Source organism: Acanthaster planci, linkage group LG01 (genome assembly GCF_054643075.1).
Source record: "Acanthaster planci isolate LZ-2023a linkage group LG01, COTS_SCS, whole genome shotgun sequence".
Classification (NCBI taxonomy): Eukaryota; Metazoa; Echinodermata; class Asteroidea; order Valvatida; family Acanthasteridae; genus Acanthaster; species Acanthaster planci.
In genome coordinates, this window is record NC_141777.1 from 31,250,721 (window position 1) to 31,270,256 (window position 19,536).

The following is a 19,536-nucleotide window of genomic DNA, read 5'->3' on the forward strand; positions in this document are numbered from 1 at the left end:
TGTATACGTCTGTGAAGTATACTTTGTTTCAATGCAATAGTGTGCTGATTGATTTATTTCTTATTAAATATGACCCGGAACACTAAAAAAAACGATGAATATTCATATGGATCTCTTGCATCGACCGTACAAAGATTAACAATTCGCTGACTTACCATCATAACACAGCCATTCTTTGCAACAGGTATCTGGTACGCTTACTTGTACCGGGTATGGACAGTCAGATGTAGGTACTGGTGGCGTGGTGCTACACAGATTATGACACATGACCTCCCCAGAGTCACATGAGCATCGCAGATCGCATCCCTGACGCCACTCCATACCGTCTAGGTAAATACTGCCGCCATACGAACAGTCACCCTCTGACGGAAAAGGGACAACAAAGCTGAACTTTCTGCTTTAAGCTGATTCTGTGCGAACTCAACTTTCACAATGGGTAAATGATACGGTTCAATGGATGAATGAATGTGTTGTCATGTTTTCTCCCTGTGGCTTTTGTCAATTCGTGTTGGTGTCTCCATAAAACTTTTACAATAAGAAAGCAATTACATGTCCAATTCTCCTCAACGCCTTTGTAGGCCTTATCTAGTTTATACTCTCTAGCGACGTTTATAAATACAATGTCATGTACAACACACAAAGCGAACGTATAGCGTCGTAAACACGTGAGTCTTATGACAAATCTCCAGCGTTAAATTGGAGAAGCAAACCATAAACAATATAGCTAGTGATGCTCAGCGTCTTAACTCACGAGGCTCTTGGGTTAAACATGTAATGACGAAGTAATATCAGTGGTTTACAGTCTGTCCTTAAGTAAGTCCCGTGTAATTCTTACCAAGATAAATTAATCTTCTATTTGCACAGGTTGATACACGCGTTTAACCTTGCCCGCATTTGAGAAGAAAGAGTCATTTTAGCTGTACTTATTCAAAACCTTGCATTTGTACCGTAATCAATTTATATATATTAAAATATATGCACTAGCCCCCTCCTCTCTTGGATAACCGTTCGGAGCACTAGCGCTAGAGATCCTTCGAACACTTTGCGAGTTCAAGGCACTTTGAGGTGTCATGAGGTCTTAAATACTTTACCCTTTGGTAGGCATCTCCACTCTGGGCAGCACTGGCCCTCCACGACCACCCGTTGTGGGTTTGGGCAGAAGTGGGACGGCAGTAGCTCGGTCAGTGGACACCGCTCGCGGCAGATAGTCCGGCCGGCCTTACACTCGCACGAGGACTCGCACCCGTCGTAGAAGCGCTCGTTGTGTTGGTAGACTTGGCTCTTGTATGTGCAAGGCTGTGCTATGTGAAAGATTGGGACGCCGCCAAAATGATGTTTTGAATCGTATGAATCTTCCCAATAGGTGACTGTCGTAGTATCCACATTATGCTCAACCAACAAATTCCAATTTCAAGCAAGTTAACTGACTAGATTTAAATTTTCCCGAAAATCGAAAAACGGACAATTCCGAATACGGTACATAGTTTTATACATTTCTGTAATTTAAAAAAAATAAATAAATCATTGGTGCTTTCCGTTGTGCACATGTGAGGTCGAAAACTGAAATTTTGAAATAATGTTACAAGTGAATAAAAGCGAACCAATGGAGTTTAATAGGGTTTTAATCATAGCTTACGAGCGTTTTCCACAGTGGTTATGACGATAGTTTCTGTAGATGGCAGTGTATTTGGCCACCTGGGCTCCGTAAGGTCGGGTACGCTAACTTTGATCTGTAGATAGTAGGTGGTTCTCCGGGACAGCCCTGTTATCTCAATGATAATATGACCATGAACTCGAATACCCGCTGGAAAATCCTGCAAATATAGTGTAAAATATCTTTAAAACAATTGTACGGGTAGGTATTATTTCAGTGCCAAACACTTTTCATGCAAAAGCATCAAATCAAATTAAATGAACATAAGGTTTACTTTTCACTGTCAAAAATGTTTCAGTACATCAGTCACATTCGCTTCCTACCTCAGGTAGTTCATGGTTTTTATGCTCTGCTTTTATGCTTGAGCAGGTTTCTGGGATTTTTTCCTCACACGTGTAAAGACTGACGTATCTTCCAGTGTCGCGAGTGTCTTCAAAGAGGTGTGAGGGCTTCACCCCTACACAATGATTATACATATCTTCAAGACTTTCGACTCATCGTGAGAAATTAACTGAACGAAAAAAAAATTCAAGACTTCAGCTTACTTTTCGGAATGTGTTCCATGTTTCCGGGTTGACGTTCTGATCGCTGTCCGTGTACCGGATGATGTACCCGTCTAGACGTGACAGAAGTTCATCATTTGCTGGCGGGACAAACGCGACGGTGATGGACGTATCGTTGAAAGAATACACAGAAACGTCTCGAACAACGTTAGGGCTCTCTGAAATGATAATGGAAATAAATTTCAACCTGCACGGTTACCGCATGCCCACAAGTTTAAACAACCTGTTTTAGTCTTGTGCCTTAGTATTAGGAGAGGTACTAGACACCTGCTCCATGTTGCCACTCAATTGCTTACTCCTTTCATACTAATTGGGACTGGTTTTTGTGTCTTATCTTGTATGTTGTAATCTGAAGTGTTTTTATAATTTTTTACGCCGTTTAATTTATGCTCTATCTCTATCGGTCGGTGGAAAGTGTCGCTATAAAAAAAGAAAACAAAATTAACTTTAGCATGCACAGGATGCGTAAATCGAAAACGATATACCAATACGCTGACAGGTGAAACAATTTAAACGGAACTACATGTTGGAATGTCCTTGATGATGTTGTAATAACTGATTTTTTCAGCTTTCTCTACAAAAAGAAAAGTAACGTTTAGTTACGATATGCAATGAGCTGAGGCCTGTGTCTTTCACGTTCATTTTCAAAATTTGTGAGCAAGGTATTTTTGGACAGGGCAAACAATTACTATCATCACGTTGAGCATATTCTGCTAGTACTCCTGCTCAAAAGTTGTCCTTTCTCTAAGAAATTGAGACTTAGAATTACCCCCGCCGGCCTGCGATGAGCAACGATGCTCAAACCACCACGTGCCTGGAATAAAAGCGGCACTGTCCACATCGCTGTAGCTGTACATAGTGCCTAAATTCTACTGGACACTTCACTTTAGGGCTGGAGTAAAAGGTGTATAAACAGACCTTTCTCAAAAGACAGCTAAGCTTTCTCATCAGACGAAAAAGCAATCAGCAACGCGATCCCGGGTTTCTTACCCAAACGGAAATCCAAGGTCCACCGCAAACTATGAATTACCAGTCCCTGCGTTGGACGCGCGGATACGGGATCAGACGGGTTTAACCACGACTGTTACAAGACACCAATGTCACAGGATTTTTTTTTAATAAAATGGGAAACGTGACCAGGAACGTGGTGCCGCTGTCTTCTCAAAGAACGGAGCCCACATCAATAAGTGAGATTTGAAGCTTTGCGTGGTGGCAGAGAGATGGTTTGCGGTTACACCATGTCAGTTATGGAACGCCAAATTTACCAAAATATGATGTTACTCTGTGAACATATAATAGGATTGAGGACACAACCAAACTACTTTTACAGAGTAACATCATATTTTGGTACATTTGGCGTTCCATATTCAGTCAGTCCGCAGCACCCGCTATGAGGTCAAATTGAAAAATTTCTTAGCAGACCCACCCACACGTGTGGTTCGAACGGCGACACTTGGACGGGAAAAAAGGTTCGACCAAAGTTGTTGATGAACTACACGTTTAAAAAGTATTCAGCTGTCTGTTAAAATGACTTGCAATGGTGAGTAGATAAAGCATGATTTCTAAATCGAATGATATGAATTTTGTTCATACGTGTATTATGAGAGGTACTGGCAAATAGATTGTGTTTTGTTTGGCAAAGCTAAAAAACAATTACCGAAACCTGTACTACAGATCGAGGAAGTGTGAAACGATCTGTCATAATTATGATTGGCCTATAAGGGATGACATTGTGGTGACGAAGCGTATGATTTTTATGCCGCGCTTTTTGTTCGCGAGATTTCTTTTTAGTTGGGCCAAAGAGATTGATTAGTGATTTAAAGAAAATATCACTAGATAAGACATATAAACAAACAACACTTACGAAAAAACATTAACAATAATTGTCGAGTCGACTGTTCAGCACCCCAAATTTAGTGAGAAATCTTGATCGACTAAAACCAGTCCTTTACGACTAAAATTCGTAAGAACAGAGCCCCTAGAGTAAAATAAAAATTATCTCAGCAATTAAATACAATTGGAAACCTGAATCTACGGACTCATTACATGCAAGCAGCATCGTGTGCTCCGTTTGTTTACAAGCGCAAGCACATCCGGGTTCTGTATGCCGATTTGTGACGAAATTCATCAACACTGAAATCTGCGGCCTGTTGTGGCGGCAGAACGTTCTGATAAAATGTGTGAATACTTCAAAAAGGTTGCGCCTTGAGTCAGCTAGAGAAATGTGTAGATAAAAAATACATTTTTTAGTAGTTCGTAAACTGAACCTTCTGTAGAGTGTAGATTGAAACTTTGCCACATTGAAAATAGGAAGACTTGATGCGTTTTCAGATCCAAATTTGTTTTTGGACAATTATCGTGTCATTTTACCACATTTCCGACAATGTATGTGCTTAAAACCAGCATTTAATGGAAGATACACTCTTCAGCTTTAACAGAAGTCAACGATTTTGACAGGACTGTTCTTAGCTGCAGCGAAATCCGTCGAAATCCTAACGCCCTCTTTCCTCATTAAATATGCAAGACTTGGTCAAGCACGCCTGCGTACATAGTAAAGAAACCAAGCGGCTTTTGTGAGTGCTGAGGACTGACAGATATGGAATCAATGTCTACTACAAGAATGGTGGTTCTGAGAATGGTTCTGAGAAGGACGGGTGAGTGTGAACTCGACGTGTCGACCAGGATGCTGTGGTCGTCCTCATGCTCAGGAGAGATGCCGGACTGGGCTGAAGCGCCATCTTATAAGGTGGTGTGGAATCGGTGGCGCGTGGAAGAAGAGCACCCATTGTAAAAATAAATGAGTACATAAAATAAAAGAAATAGTTTCCTTATCGTATAGATTTGGATCCTGATTGCATCAAGTAATGAAAACATGTCAATTTTCTCCAAATGAGGAGACTTTTTAAAATGAATTTTGTCTTAGCAAAAAAAATTTTGGCAAATACTACATTTAAAAGATTGTTGTTTAAAAGACTAATGACACCTTTTCTTCTCAGAGGTCTTGTTTTACTTTTCATTAGGCACAGTAAGGTCAAGAGGGGCTACGAAAATACATATTAAATAAAGGTTTCAAAATACTATACCCACTTAAGAACAGTAACCTCTTTAATGTTCATGGTCTATATCTGAAGTTTTGTTTCGGGGAAAGCTTCAAAAAGTAATTAAATGCGACGCCTCAGCCTTAATACCAGGTCTATGATATTGGTGATGATACCTAGTTCAGAGTAGGCCCTATGGAACACTAATCTGGCACTGGGGAGGATTGGGTTTTTCGCGTTTAAAAAAAGAGAAAATAATTTCATTATTGCCCTCTGGACCCAACATCTGCACACCAACAGCGAAAATGCATTACTGATGTTCGATTAATAAGCTTCGAGATTCTGTTTGAAACAGCGCACGACCGTCGTGCCCCGATATATGGGGAAAACACCTTTCATTTTCTGGAAGCTTTGGTACGACTGGAATGCAACCACATTGAAATAAATATACATGCACCTGCAAGCACTGTTGCGCCATTGGTGTGAAGCTTGTCGAGAAATTGACGCAGTGTCTTTCAGAGTTTTATCAGAGTAAAACGTGAAATCCTGGGGGCGTCCATATTTGGATCCAGGGCCCTCATCATCTTCAATCACCTGTTTCAAGTTGCCTATCAATTTCAAGACGTATTTAGGTCATTTTCTAGCCCTCTTAGGATTTCAGTTGACGGCCTAAGGTGTGACAGTGATTTTTAAGGAGCAAATAGTTCGCAGACTTGCAAAAATTGACTTCAAGGAAGACACTATATTTAATACACATATCAAACAGTAAGATGATTGTAAGCTTAGAAACACCAATGCTGACATACTTTATGTGTCTGAAAATTCTTTTCAGTTGTTTTTCTGTCTATTACGCAAGTGGGCCCCATGCAAGATTAGGTCTCTCCAGGTAGAGCCTTTAACTTGCCCACTTTTTCGATCATTCACAGCATCTCAGGTGTGACTTGTCTCATAAATCCGACCAACTCACGCTGCTTGGGGTCGTGGCAGGCTATCACCTTGCAGCAGTCCTCACTCCGCAGCTTGGTGATGACCGGCGTTGGGCAGAGCAGCGTGGGGGACGGGCGAGAGGGTGCGACACAGACGGGCATACACACCAGGCTGCCGTGATCGCAAAGACACCGCTGGTCACAACCCTCATCGATCCACTCGCCATTGGCCATGGTGATGTTTCCCAGCGAGCCGAAATACACACAGTCCGTCGTTGCGGCTGTTGGTGCAATATTTATCAACTTCTTTTAACAGCATCATATAATGTCATATTAAAAATCAATCCTTTTTTAAAGTGCTTTAATGGTTAGTTCAAGTCGACAGAAATAAAACAAAATTTACGACTCTTATGACAAAAACCATAACGCCAAAAGTAAAACTCGAGATATTAAAATTACACCTATGCATCTGATTCACTAATAAAACACTGAAAAGCAATCATCGCCCAAATGTCATTTTGAAAGTTGTTTTGGGTAATCAAAACAACGCATTTCTTGAATAAAAGTCGTTGGAAACCCAACATAACATCAATCAATCCTTATATAAAGCAACGTAGGGCCTTTGAATGCCTTTTATTCTGCATAAATAAACTACGAAGGACCACTTGTCAGATTCGCAAGCCCTAGGGGACTCTAAAATTTCCTGTTCCAGTTTTGCAACATTAAACAGCGTCCCGGTACGTTTTTTCATCCGATACTTGGTCAAAAGAAACCCGGGCGTGGAATAGAAAGGAAACCACGGAGCGGATAAAATATCGTGGGTTGTTCCCGGGAGAGATGGCAAGATTAATCGGCGGATGTGGGCTCTGCCTTGAACCGCTAGATCGGTATGTCCCGTGGAGACCAACGCCAAGAATGTTTTCCCGATCTGTCAAAATCGGTTTCTGTATTTTCCTGTCTTTGATATTATTTTCTAAATAAGTCGGGACAGGTGAGTTGCCCTTTCAAGTTTACAGCTGGGCATCTGCGGTTAAGGGCCACAGTGAATAAGAAAGACGAAAGCTATAATAATTTTTTCTTCGTCGAATAATAAAAACACGATGACAACACATGGGCGTTACATCCTGAAGTTTTCCTCACAACTGTTTCGATTTGACATACAAGAATACTTCATAAAAATTTAAATAAGACAAATATTACAAAAAGAGAACAGGCATTTGATAATTCGAAATATGCAAAACATTCTGGATAGGAAAAATGAAATATTTACCGACCAGTAACCCCCCCTCCAAAAAAAGCACAATCCTGTACGCGATCCAGACGGAGTGACAATCCCTCGCGGGAACCAAATGGGATTGGAACCGCCGTAACCTAGGGTGAAGGACGGGGAAATTCCAACCTGACCACACAGTCTTCATAGACCCCGAAAGTAAAAGGTCACGCGCAGCAAGCTTCCGGAACCATCGCGCTGTCTGCCTGGAATTTCACATGGGACTTCGTATCAAGTTGGATAATTTTGGGAAGAATGATTTCTAACTGAAACTACCCCCAGAAAGACTCAAGTTGGAACTTTCCCTTTGCCCTCCTCAAGTAATATTTACGAAAATCACCTGGAGATGGATAAAAACTAATATCATTAACGACCTCTCACTTCCGGCAGTATCGTTCCTAGGTCTCCTTGTTTATGCACGTTTGTTTTCATTTCCGGTGCTTACGTGGAAAACAGACTATACAACGTTGCAAAGTTTTACCTACCTGCAGTCGATGGACTCTAGATTTAGTCGAGTTGACCTGACGCAGTTCTTGTCATCAAAGGTTGATTACACATTAGAATATTTCGTAAAAGCACGTTATTGCTTTAAGTATATTTTCTTATAAATTGCACAATTTAAGATATTTTGGTATGTGTTTTTTTTGCTTTTACCGAAAGACTACCATAAAGTATAATTCTGTAACCGTTCATCTACCAACGAGACCACCGAATTACAACTGCTCTACAGGCATTTTAGAGTTTCAGAAACGATAAGTCAACTTTTGGCAGGGTATTCCTCTCTTAGGTACTGCAATTTTTCAGTTTCCATAAATTGATATGCTGGCAAACATTTTACAAAAGGCCATTTTATGAGTAGAGTTTTTAAGAAGTAACTGAACGAAAAAATATTACAAATTCTAACATTTTTGCACGTTATATTTCCTATCCAAGGGTTCTGGAAGTGCGCCATCAGGGGGTCAACTTTCAGGCTCTATTGCAGACGAAAGGGCGACAGGACAGGGCTCGTCGACTCCTATTAAAAGTGCAATCACAATTTTGGAATGCTTTCAGGTGAGCAATTTTTAGCCCAAAGGCCCACATTACCACTTATTTGAATGGTCTTTGACGAAGGTTACGTACACATTAATCACTAATCTCTTGCTTGTTTTATTCCCTGAAAAGTTATTTTTTTACTCACACGTGGTTGGGCACTCCCACTGCATGCAACACTCGCCAGGTATTTGGACCCGTTTGGGCTCCAGACAGTCTTCCGTGGGTGCTCGGAAGTTGTATGGACATCTTGGCAGACAGGTCACGTAGTTGGCCTTACACTGGCAACGCATGCTGCAGCCGATGTCGAAATATTCACCCTCTTCGTACGTGTTGCCGTTCATCTCACAAGAACCAGCTACGATATAAAGAGAAAAGACGAGTCAGGGTTTTAAAGGACAAAAAATTATGTATTACAAAGTTGAACTTTGCGTCTTCTTGGTGTTACACTGGGAAGGACGAAAAAACGAAATCAGCACACAACAGTTGAAGTAATTTTACTTTTGTACCATAATTTTTTCAAACGAAGTGCTGGACAACAAACTAGGCATGTCTTCTATCTTAACGAATCAATACTGCGTGGAGCAACCAAAACTTCCAAGAACTTCTTGTATGTTACACAGACAATATATAGTCCTGACGAAGTTTCAGAAGCGTTCCGCACGGGCGTTTTTACTTTTTAGCCTCCATATAGGAGGAATAAGGATACGAAATTCAAACTAGTCAGCTTTCTCCAAAACCCATCCATTCCACTGATATGTTTACTCACGAGGTGGGGGACATGTCCAGTAGGGGCAACATTCTCCGTCTGGTGGGGTGTTCAGCTGCGGCTGCGGGCAAGACGAACTGTCGGGCAGCATGGAGCCCGAATCCGGACAGCGCTGCGCGCAGGACTCGATTCCGTTATCACAGTGACATACCTCCTCACAGCCGTAATAATACGTCTCACCATGGCGATGAACCTCTTCATCGTGAATACAGTCAGCTGGGTGATTTAATTTGAGTGTTTAGAATTTCAAAACGACACTACCACTCTTTTTAGAAAAAAAATCCAACATGCCCTCCCTTAAAAAACCAAACCCGGATTCACCTCTGCTGGACTCCTCTTCACCCACAGCTTGATGCGTGAATGATACCCATAGACTGAATATCGTATATACGCACTGCGTATTGGTTTACGTACACTCGTACGGGACCGAACACTAGTTTGGCGTTGGCGCTATGCACACAAGGACAATGGCGTTCGAGCGTCAGTCCAGGTGGTGTTTGTGCACAGACTCTATTTACGACCAGTCTGTGAGTGAACATAACCCGCATGCAAACATGCATGACTCTCGTGGACTTAGGGTACCTGGATTTAAGGGTTCAGTTGGTCCCTCGTCGCACTCGATCATCTGACAACAGTGAGGATCGTCGGGGTGCGAGACCTCTCGACAATTGACCGGGTTGTAGAGTACCATGTCAGGCGAGGGCGGGCAACTTCTGGGCCTGCATATCCAACGGCCCAGCAGGCAGTCGCAAACGGTGTCGCAGCTTTGTTGGACAGTTTGACCCTCGTCATAATGTGTTGCCTCGTGCTCACAACCCCCAGTTGGTGCTAGAAACCAAACACGTGAAATAATGTTTCATACAGAGATACCCTCGTTAGACAAGCCCTCAAATAGTACACGTGTCCGAATGAAATTCGACAGCGACCTACAGTCACGCATTTGGCATAAGTAAAGCATCAGCTGATTGTGGGTCCGCCCACTGAGTGGCGTAACTAAGGGGGCACAACTACCCCCCCCACGGATGCCCGTACCCCGTGCCTCCCCCCATTAGATATCTGTGAATAATCCCTTCAAAATGCTGCTGCAGCTTATTTTTCTTGTGGTGCCCCCTTAAAAGATGTACTCTGGCTACAGCCGGATATTTAGCCCTAGTAACGCCACTGTGTCTGATCGAATTTCTCAGTGGTGGACATTTTGCCTTATTATTCAAACTGACAGTGTGCCTGTACGTGTATTGGATTTCAGTTCAAAACCAATGCGCCATTAATTGCTAACATTGCGAGAACCCTCTTACAGACGCACCGAGTTCAAATCTTTGAATGTTTATTTACTGATAACGTTAAACTTTTTTCAAACTCTAATGATGTGTAACTTTCACGACGGTTGTTTGAAATAAAATGTGTATGTCTACCTGGGTTTCCAGTCTGGTGTAATGCTACTTCCGACAAAGGTCCCTCCATAAATATGCCCCGTCTAGGGAGCCTGTAGCTGACCCGGAAGTAATAGGCCACCCCTTTTTGCAGGTCACGTATGGAGGCAAACGTAGAATTGCCTACCTGGAAGATTGAGACACGAACAGGTGGTGAAGATGGATATTTTCCAATGAGGTTAACAATATTTTGAAAGGGTTTTAGCGTGATCCTTCCACAGAATTGTGATATGTTCTGGTATTGAACCTAATACTCTGCTAATGTCGACCTTTATTGAATTTTATCCTTAAAACAAGCAATTCTTAGTACACCAGTTGATAAAACATAATGTTTTGGGAACTGCACTTGTGAAAATGTTTCATTCATGGATGCAAATGGGCGAGCGTTTTAAAAGTGTAAACGAATCATTAAAAAACAAGCAAAAAACCAAACTGCAAAACCAAAGAAAAGAAAACAATAGCAAACCAACGAAAACACATATAACATTAAGGGAAAAGAAATTGCAGAGAAGATCCTTCAGAACTAGACACCGGCACACAATATGGAATGTCTTTCACCTGTTCAGGTGCATCTGTGATATCGCTTAGGCAATTTATCAACTCCCCGGAATCACTTGAGAAGCATGCACTCAAATATGCCAAATATTAATCCTTGAACATTAGACAACAAAACAAATGGTCTCCCCGGTGATTGAAACTCAATATGCCCTGCTTTAATATTTTTGATGGTATGATTATTCCGGAGTACAACGCAGAGGGAAATCAGCATTCCAGATGGGTGAATGACGGATGAGTGAAGCCCGAATCCAGCCAAAATTTTAAATTATTGAAGGCCCTGACTCACCACAGTGTGCATGTGCCCAGGTTGTTTGGTACAAAATCTTCGGTTGAAGTCTGTTTCAAAGTTAGACGCTGAAGCGATTTTTTGCATATAGTGTTCGGATGTTTAAAGATGTTGTCCTTATGTTAATGCACGAGGTACTGTGGTCATGCAGAAGGGGTGCCAGACTATTTTACACATGCTTAGTTTAAGATCCAGATGGAGACCGACACCTATTATTGCCAGCCTGGTTTGAATGAATGACAAGATTAGGTACGGTTAATTGGCGTGTAGAGGTGGATACTTGTATTGTCAAGAGATCACAGGAGTTATCAGGGTAATTCCAGAAATTAGGGGTGCAAAACTGTGATATTTTTGTGTCCCTATTACATCTGAGCTTTGGTATTTGACATGGAAATATCGAACGAAAAAAAATGGACCCCTCATTTGTGGAATTATCCATTAGCAAAAACTTCATCTCCTATGAAGGTCCCACAATATTCCTCGAAGTGGATCTGCAATGAAGTTTTCTAGAACACAAATTTTTCTCCATCTTTGTACTCTCTTTCAGTGTATGAAAACGCTTTTACAATCATATTACGTTAAATGCATTGATAAATGCATTTTTAATGCTTAAATTATCCATGCTTTCCAGGTCGACTGAGGGCGCTGTTGCTGTGATGTCATCCAGGGAAGACATCGTTCAATGCATAGGTTTTCTGCTCAACTTGTGAACCCAGAATCTACTTACTGAAAACATTTCTGAGAAAGAGTTTGAGCTTTCTTATTGCTATGCACATAAACAACATTGAATCAGCAAAGAAGAGAAAAATTAGTCCAGGAAAATCTTTTAAAAAATGCAGGACTTTTTCGTGTACAAACCAATGTAACATTGAGGCTTTCTTCCTGGGGTGACGTCACAGTTTTGCCCAATAATATGAAAATACTTATTCGCATAAAACCAAAAGGGTAGTATTTTACCCTTTGAAACAGTGAAACAAAACAGGAAAATAACGTTAACTGAGATTCAAAGGTGCCTTTCGACGGTTTGTATTAAAACAAATTGAAGCTACTATTCAAAAAATAAGTTATCATATTACATCATAGTCTGAAGCATTCTGACCTCTAAAAGACCAGGCCATCCCGATATGGTCTCGGTATACTGGCTTGTATAGAACACCACGTAATGTCCCAACTCACTGCCGGGTGGAAGGAAAGGATCCCAGCTTAGGTTGATGGAGGTCATGGAGGCACTTCGTATCTGCACATTCCTTGGACCTAAGATGTAAACAAAAGATGAATATTCATCAAACTGCTGAAACGATTATTCATCAAAATCTGGTACAACAGTACCATGGATCTCATGTTCACTATACATGTACCTAGGGTGCAGACAAAGCATAATTGTGAGTACACAAGAAAATGGCTGTGACTGCTACAAAACTAATGCTTAATGTCAAATTATGCTGAATAGCAAAATTCATAGTCTCCACATACAAATGCAGCTGCAGTATAATTAGGGGCATAAATACGCCCACCCCCACCCCGTGCACCGAACGAGGCCTGGGGCCCCTTTTGAGAGTTTTACGTCCCACCATTTGGAGAAGGCCTAGAGACTGCTTTGTTTGTTTGAAACCTGACCAAACCAATTAAAATCCCATCAGAAAACAAAAGGTCCCCCCGGCGTCCCTTGTAAGTTGGACCTTGGTTTACGTCAATGATTCCAGCGTGAGACCTACCAAATGATGGGTCTATCGAATTAATTGAAAGAACTGCGCTTTTAAATGTAAATCAAGACGAATGTATTAAGAACTACATTTTTCTTTTTACGTGGGTTAGGTGGGCAAATTTATAAAAACCATGAGACACAAATACACCCAGAAAACAGCAAAGCTCACACTCGAATTGCCAGGCTTCCCGAAGTATGCGATGAAATAACCATTACATCATGGGACCTACACTAACCCTTGATTACATGAATGATTATGTGTACTTATGTAAGGCACCATGATGTATGACTTCAAATGCACGCTCTTTTGACAGATGTGGAGAGTTAAGGCGAACATCATGCCACCACTCTGCAGGGCCATGATAGATTAATCCAATTAGACGCCTTAACTGCTATGGCACTAAACCCACATGCACATTTTTCGGCTTGAAGTGCGCATTCATTCAGCAAATCACGACACCCTATTGGTGGAAGAAGCATGTAACGCGCGCGTACCACCCGTCCACGATCGTTGCACCACCCTAGTAATGGCTTCATAATTCTGGTTGTCGAATTGAGCGAGTTGCGACATGAGTTTCACCAACGTTCGAAACAAAATGACAGTTGTATGCATCAGTGCATACGGACAGTTGTTATACAATAGCTGCTGGCTCGAATAAACATCCATTTTGTTTCCAAAATCTGAAGTGGACTGGTTCTCGTCCCGCACGCAGTGTACATATTTCTTACAGACGTCCTACGAACGTAGGAACCGGGTAGTGGGTATTGATTCCCGGAGGAATCTTGTCAGGTTTATGTTAATGAGGAAATTAGCATATATCAATCCCACACTGCAAGTTATGCAACACTTTCCTGTGACAAACATTGAAGACTTTCAAGATTGGATTAGCACTCTCTCTTCTGAGTCATTGCCATAACAACACTTTCAGACGTTTTTACCTGCTTTTCAGGGATAACCGCTTCCATAGTTACAGGGGAAAACTTTTTCCGAAGTTTTCCCGAGAGCCATGTGTTCTGCTGTCTAACGAACGTAAGGATGAATGTAAATGTAGCCTGGAAAAATGACACACCTAAGAAAACTTTAGACACTGGGGGAAACTCGCTTGCAAAATACAAAAAAAATCTTTCGCTGGGGATTAGCACAAAAAGACAATCCAGGATCGGGTAAAGACAGGCGCGAGATCTTTGTAAAAAAAAATAACACAGAGAAAATTTCTTCAATTCCAGAACAACCAATCAAAAGAAGATTTATTCAAAAAAAAGGCAAGAGATTAACAAGAAATAAAAAATAACTCCAAAGAGAAAGCGTCAGATACAGTGATTAATCTTCCTAAAAAGAATCCTCGACGGTTAGACCAACGGACCAAAATAATGACCAACCTTCACATGACCATAAACCAACTCAAAAGACCTATAGACCCAGACCAAAAATCAAAAGAAAAGGACCAAACCAAGGAAAATTTAAACCATGACCAGAAACCAAAACCAACGGAACTAACCAAAAGCAAACCAACTTTCAAACTATAACTCAAAGCCAAGTCAAACCACAACTATAAGCCAACAATATTCAAACTGTAACCTTAAAGCCAACAATATTCAAACTGTAACCTTAAAGCCAACAATATTCAAACTGTAACCTTAAAGCCAACACAGTATCAAGAAAAGTACAAATCGATTACACAAACAGCTTTAACAACCTGCAAAGAAAGAAAAAAATGGATACTTATAAATGAAATGTTACGCAACAACAAAAAACATCTTCATATAATAACCTAGCAATGCACAGCCATGCTACATGTACTTAAGGTAAAACTTAATCCGTCATAAACTTCTAGCATGGGAGGAAGGAGGGTAGGTAATGCTACTGACACTCAGCTCATGAATAATTAAGAAGTAATAAACAAAAGACTCTGGCCTCTTCTTGGAAGGCAGGACACTCTAATCCTATGTGTAATCCCTACTTCCCTAATCATAAACTAAGAGCTGCTGCCTCAACCATGTGGCAAGGAATAGAGAACAAAGAAACTGGCCTTACACAAGATAAAAATCACATGGTTGAAATATGAACAAGTGTATTCCATGCCTAAAATTTCAAACTAAAATACAAAAAAATAGGAAAAGATAAAGAAAAAATGTGTCCAAGCATCTCAAGTATTAAACAGCACAAAGTTTCCAACTTCTCGATCCTACATACTCCAATCATCTGACTTCCGAAGCTAAAAAAAACTTAGTCTACTAAACAAAACAACCTTATATAAAGAACAACTTCATGGCACTTCCAGCAAAAAGATAAAAAGAAAAAAAAAAGGAAAAGCCACAAGCAATACATGTAATAGGAACACTTCCAATAACCATGAACTCCAAAAGTTACAAGTGCCTGGGATAATCAACAACTGAAAAAGGAGTGGAAACTTTTCACGATACTAAAAAAACAATACACTCTGTTTCAAAAGATAAGCTTCAGCAAAAACATGAAAAGTTACATGACGCCCTCAGATTAAAGTAAAAAAAAAACACTTGCAAAACTACAGATTATTTCGGCATCTCTAGGGAAAAATCAGCAAGTATCTTCAGACCTCCAAAAATGGATCAAAAGGAGAGCCTAAAAAAAATATATCTCTGTCAAGGGAAAACTGCTGACTTGACTATAGAGCTAAACCTTAATATGTCAAAACAAAGTAAAGCGGCACATGATCATGTTCACAAAAAAAGGAAAAGGGGAGAAACTTACCAAGTCCACTGCAGGTCGATTCTTAAATACAGCAAGGGCAGATTTGGATGCCAGGTTACATGAGTGTTTACTCTCTGCCAGCTGACCTGCTACTGAAGCTTTAGCTATGCTACATGGACTTAAGTATGAAATAAACACCAGGGGGGCACACACTACAACTCCAACTGGGTAAACTAAGGGGTGCCACCCCTATCTTAATACAGGCTGCAAGTACTAATAAAAAAAATCACCCAAGTTAAAGTTGTCTCCACTACACTCTCCCCCTATTAAATACATTGCTGTCCTCAGCAATGGTGTAAAGAAAAAAAATCATATCATGCAAACCGGCAAGACTGTTTATCGTGTTGGAGACATCTGTTCCACTACTAGGGGAAGTTATTAGTCCCTATATCTTGCTGGTAGCCTGATGGTTCGTCTCGGCCGTTGGGGCTGTTCTTGTGTCTTGACCCTCTCGTCTGCACTGCTGTCGTCACCGTCACTAGAGGAAAGGGAAGAATTAGGCTCGGTGTTGACTGCCGACTGGTCATTTACCCTTGGTCGCCGCACGCCTGGTGGGGAAGGGACAAGATATCTTGCTGGCATCCTGATGATTCGACGCGGCCATGGAGGCAGCTCTTGCATCTCGTCTCTCCCATCTGCACTGCAGTCGTCATCCTCACTAGTGGAAGAGGGAGAGTTAGGCACAGTGTCTACTGCGGACTGGTCACTGCTACTCGATTGCCGCACACCTGGCGGAGAAGGGATGAGGCCCTGCACCTCGTCATCAGAAGGGTCGACGCTGTCCTCAGTTTCCGACAGATCAAATGGGCAGACTGACAACATGTTTCTGTGGGCTGTCCTGGTTCGCGTACCGACCAAGTCTCGCACCATGTACACTGGCAGGTTAGGCAGTTTCCTGACGACTATGTGTGGTTCAGCTTCCCATTTGTCCTTCAGCTTAGACTTTCCTCTCGGGGTTCTGTTAGCGACGAGTACTCTATCACCAGCCTTCAATGGCTGCTCACGCACCTTTTGGTCATAAGTGGCCTTCTGCTTTGCGCGAGCTCTCTCTGTCATCTGATTCACAGTGTTGTACGCCTCACGCAGGTTTTCTTCCAGCTGCTTGACGTAAGAGTGGTGGTCGGCACCATTTGGAGTGGACTCATCTGGGGGAGGTATTAAGACATCTATGGGTAGCTTGGGGTGACGTAGAAACATGAGGTAGTACGGCGAAAAGCCCGTGGACTCGTGCCGGGTGTTGTTGTAGGCATGTGTGAGGGTTTGTACATGCATTGCCCAGTCCAACTTCTGTGACGACTCCAGGGTTCCAAGCATGGACAACAAGGTACGGTTAAAACGCTCGGTCATCCCATTCCCCTGGGGGTGGTATGGAGTGGTCCTGCTCTTGGATGTCCCCAAGAGGCGACAGAGCTCCCGCACCACTGCCGACTCAACGCACCGTCCTTGGTCTGAATGAAGTCGTTCGGGTATGCCGTAGTGGACGATGTATTTCTGCCACAGGACTTTGGCCACAGTCGTTGCACGCTGGTCCCTGGTGGGAAAGGCTTGGGCATAGCGAGTGAAATGATCGGTGATGACGAGGATATTCTCTATCCCTCCCTTCGATGGCTCAAGACTCAAGAAGTCGATACAAACTAGCTGCATGGGACGGGTTGTCTGGATCGGATGAAGTTCGGCCCGTCTTGTCTCCGGCATCTTCCGTAATGCGCATCTTTTGCATTTCTTGATGTACCACTTCACCTTCGAATACAACCCTGGCCAGTAGTATCGATCGCTTACAAGGGGTAGAACCTTTTCCAGCCCGAGGTGACCCATATCGTCGTGCAGATGACGCAGTACCACCCGTCGCATTTTACTGGGGAGAACCTGCCGGTGGCACACCTGACCATCCTCACGAACCTTCCGGCACCACAGCATGCCGTCTGCAACAGTCAACCTGTCCCAGGCCCTCACTAATTGCCGAACTTCCTTGGACTCCTTGGACAGTTGTCGCTTGCTGGGCTTCGCCACACTTCGTTGCTTGAGGACAACAACCCGACTGATAACCTCATCATCTTGTTGAGCCTCGAGAAGACTGACGCCTTGTAGACAACTGGTTCCACATCCACAATCCACGCTCTGGTCCTTTCCTTTACAGGACTCTGTCTGGGAGGCTGTCGACACAGTCATCACTGGGGTTTGGACGGAGACCACATTACTACTGACCTTGATAGCGCCTGTCCCTTTGGTGCTCCCCTCATCTTTCTTCCGGTCGGTACCATCCAGTATCTGTGTAACTTCAGCGCTGGGAATGCGAGACAAGGAATCTGCATTGGCATTCTTTTTGCCTGGGCGATAGATGATGTCCAAATCAAATACCGCCAAGTCACTCACCCACCTCTGGCTAGATGCGTCCAACTTCGCCTTGTCAAGAACATATGTCAAAGGGTTGTTGTCCGTAACTGCGGTCACACGGTTCCCGTACAGGTAGTCTCTGAACTTGGAAGTTACGGCCCAGTGCAAAGCTTTAAATTCGAGCTTGTGAATTGGGTATTTCTGCTCGGCTGGGGAGAGCGTTCTACTGGCATACCCGATTACCCGCTCGTGGTCTCCCTGCTTCTGCGCCAGCACTGCACCTAGTCCTTCTCGGGAGGCGTCCGTTTGTATTACGAAGGGCTGCTTGTAGTCAGCGTAGGCCAGTATCGGTGCTGATGTTAGCTTCTCGACGAGGGCCTCAAAAGACGCTTGGCATTCTGGTGACCATTCAAAAGGGGGGTCCTTACTTCCTCGCTTTCCTCCAGTTAGTGCAAACAAGGGAGCGGCTACCTTAGAGTAATTTCGGACGAACCTCCGGTAGTAACCGGTGAGCCCCAGAAAACCCCGAACATCACGCTTGGACTTGGGTACCGGCCAATTCTTCACCGCTGAAATCTTCTCGGGATCAGTAGAGATGCCGTCTGCTGACACAACATGGCCGAGATATTTCACGCTGCTACGGAGCAGGTGGCACTTAGACGGCTTCAATTTTAGACCGTGTTCTCTCAACCGTGAAAATACCTTGGAGAGTCGGGCTACGTGTTCCTCTACGGTGGCACTAAAGACAATGATGTCATCCAGGTAAAGGAGAACACTGTCAAAATTCATGTCGCCGAAAACAGTAGCCATCAACCTCTGGAAAGTAGCAGGGGCGTTGGTCAGGCCAAATGGCATTCGGTTGAACTCGTACAGTCCCATCGGTGAAATGAACGCTGTCTTCGGTTGGTCCTTACTGGCGACTTTGACTTGGTGGTACCCTGAAGTGAGGTCTAGACAGGAGAAATATTTTGCATGGCACAGGGCGTCTAGCGCTTCATCGATCCTGGGAAGTGGGTAGGCATCCCTCACTGTTCTGGCATTAAGTGCCCGGTAGTCTACGCACAGTCGAATGCTCCCGTCCTTCTTCCTGACGATTACAATGGGGGATGCAAATGGGCTGGTGCTTGGTTGTATCACTCCGGCTGTCTTGAGGTCTTCGATGTGGTTTCGTACTTCTTGGAACTGGGAGGGTGGGATACGCCGGTAGGGAAGTCTGAAAGGAGTTGGATCAATTAAGGGA

At 42.9% G+C, this 19,536-nt stretch overlaps 1 protein-coding gene and 1 long non-coding RNA gene across 6 annotated transcripts in view; both read right to left on the reverse strand.

The window, feature by feature from the left end:
- LOC110976780 (uncharacterized) overlaps nucleotides 1-19,536 on the reverse strand; it is a 47,804-nt gene that overhangs the window by 4,365 nt on the left and 23,903 nt on the right. For 4 of the 5 annotated variants that reach the window (XM_087145894.1, XM_087145860.1, XM_087145820.1 and 1 more), the window contains 10 exons: nucleotides 12,626-12,780; nucleotides 10,665-10,809; nucleotides 9,835-10,080; nucleotides 9,253-9,468; nucleotides 8,632-8,841; nucleotides 6,223-6,462; nucleotides 2,200-2,375; nucleotides 1,637-1,814; nucleotides 1,092-1,301; nucleotides 156-362 (listed from right to left, as the gene is read on the reverse strand). In XM_087145894.1, coding sequence (XP_087002020.1) covers nucleotides 156-362; nucleotides 1,092-1,301; nucleotides 1,637-1,814; nucleotides 2,200-2,375; nucleotides 6,223-6,462; nucleotides 8,632-8,841; nucleotides 9,253-9,468; nucleotides 9,835-10,080; nucleotides 10,665-10,809; nucleotides 12,626-12,780 — 1,983 coding nt within the window. Of the gene's footprint in view, nucleotides 1-155; nucleotides 363-1,091; nucleotides 1,302-1,636; nucleotides 1,815-2,199; nucleotides 2,376-6,222; nucleotides 6,463-8,631; nucleotides 8,842-9,252; nucleotides 9,469-9,834; nucleotides 10,081-10,664; nucleotides 10,810-11,522; nucleotides 11,641-12,625; nucleotides 12,781-19,536 lie in introns of those variants that run through there. The other variant, XM_087145972.1, reaches the window with a different exon arrangement.
- On the reverse strand, nucleotides 14,444-15,193 carry LOC147800665 (uncharacterized). Its single transcript, XR_015426993.1, has 2 exons — nucleotides 14,869-15,193; nucleotides 14,444-14,810 (listed from the first exon to the last, which is right to left on the reverse strand). It is a non-coding gene; the product is annotated as an uncharacterized LOC147800665 (long non-coding RNA).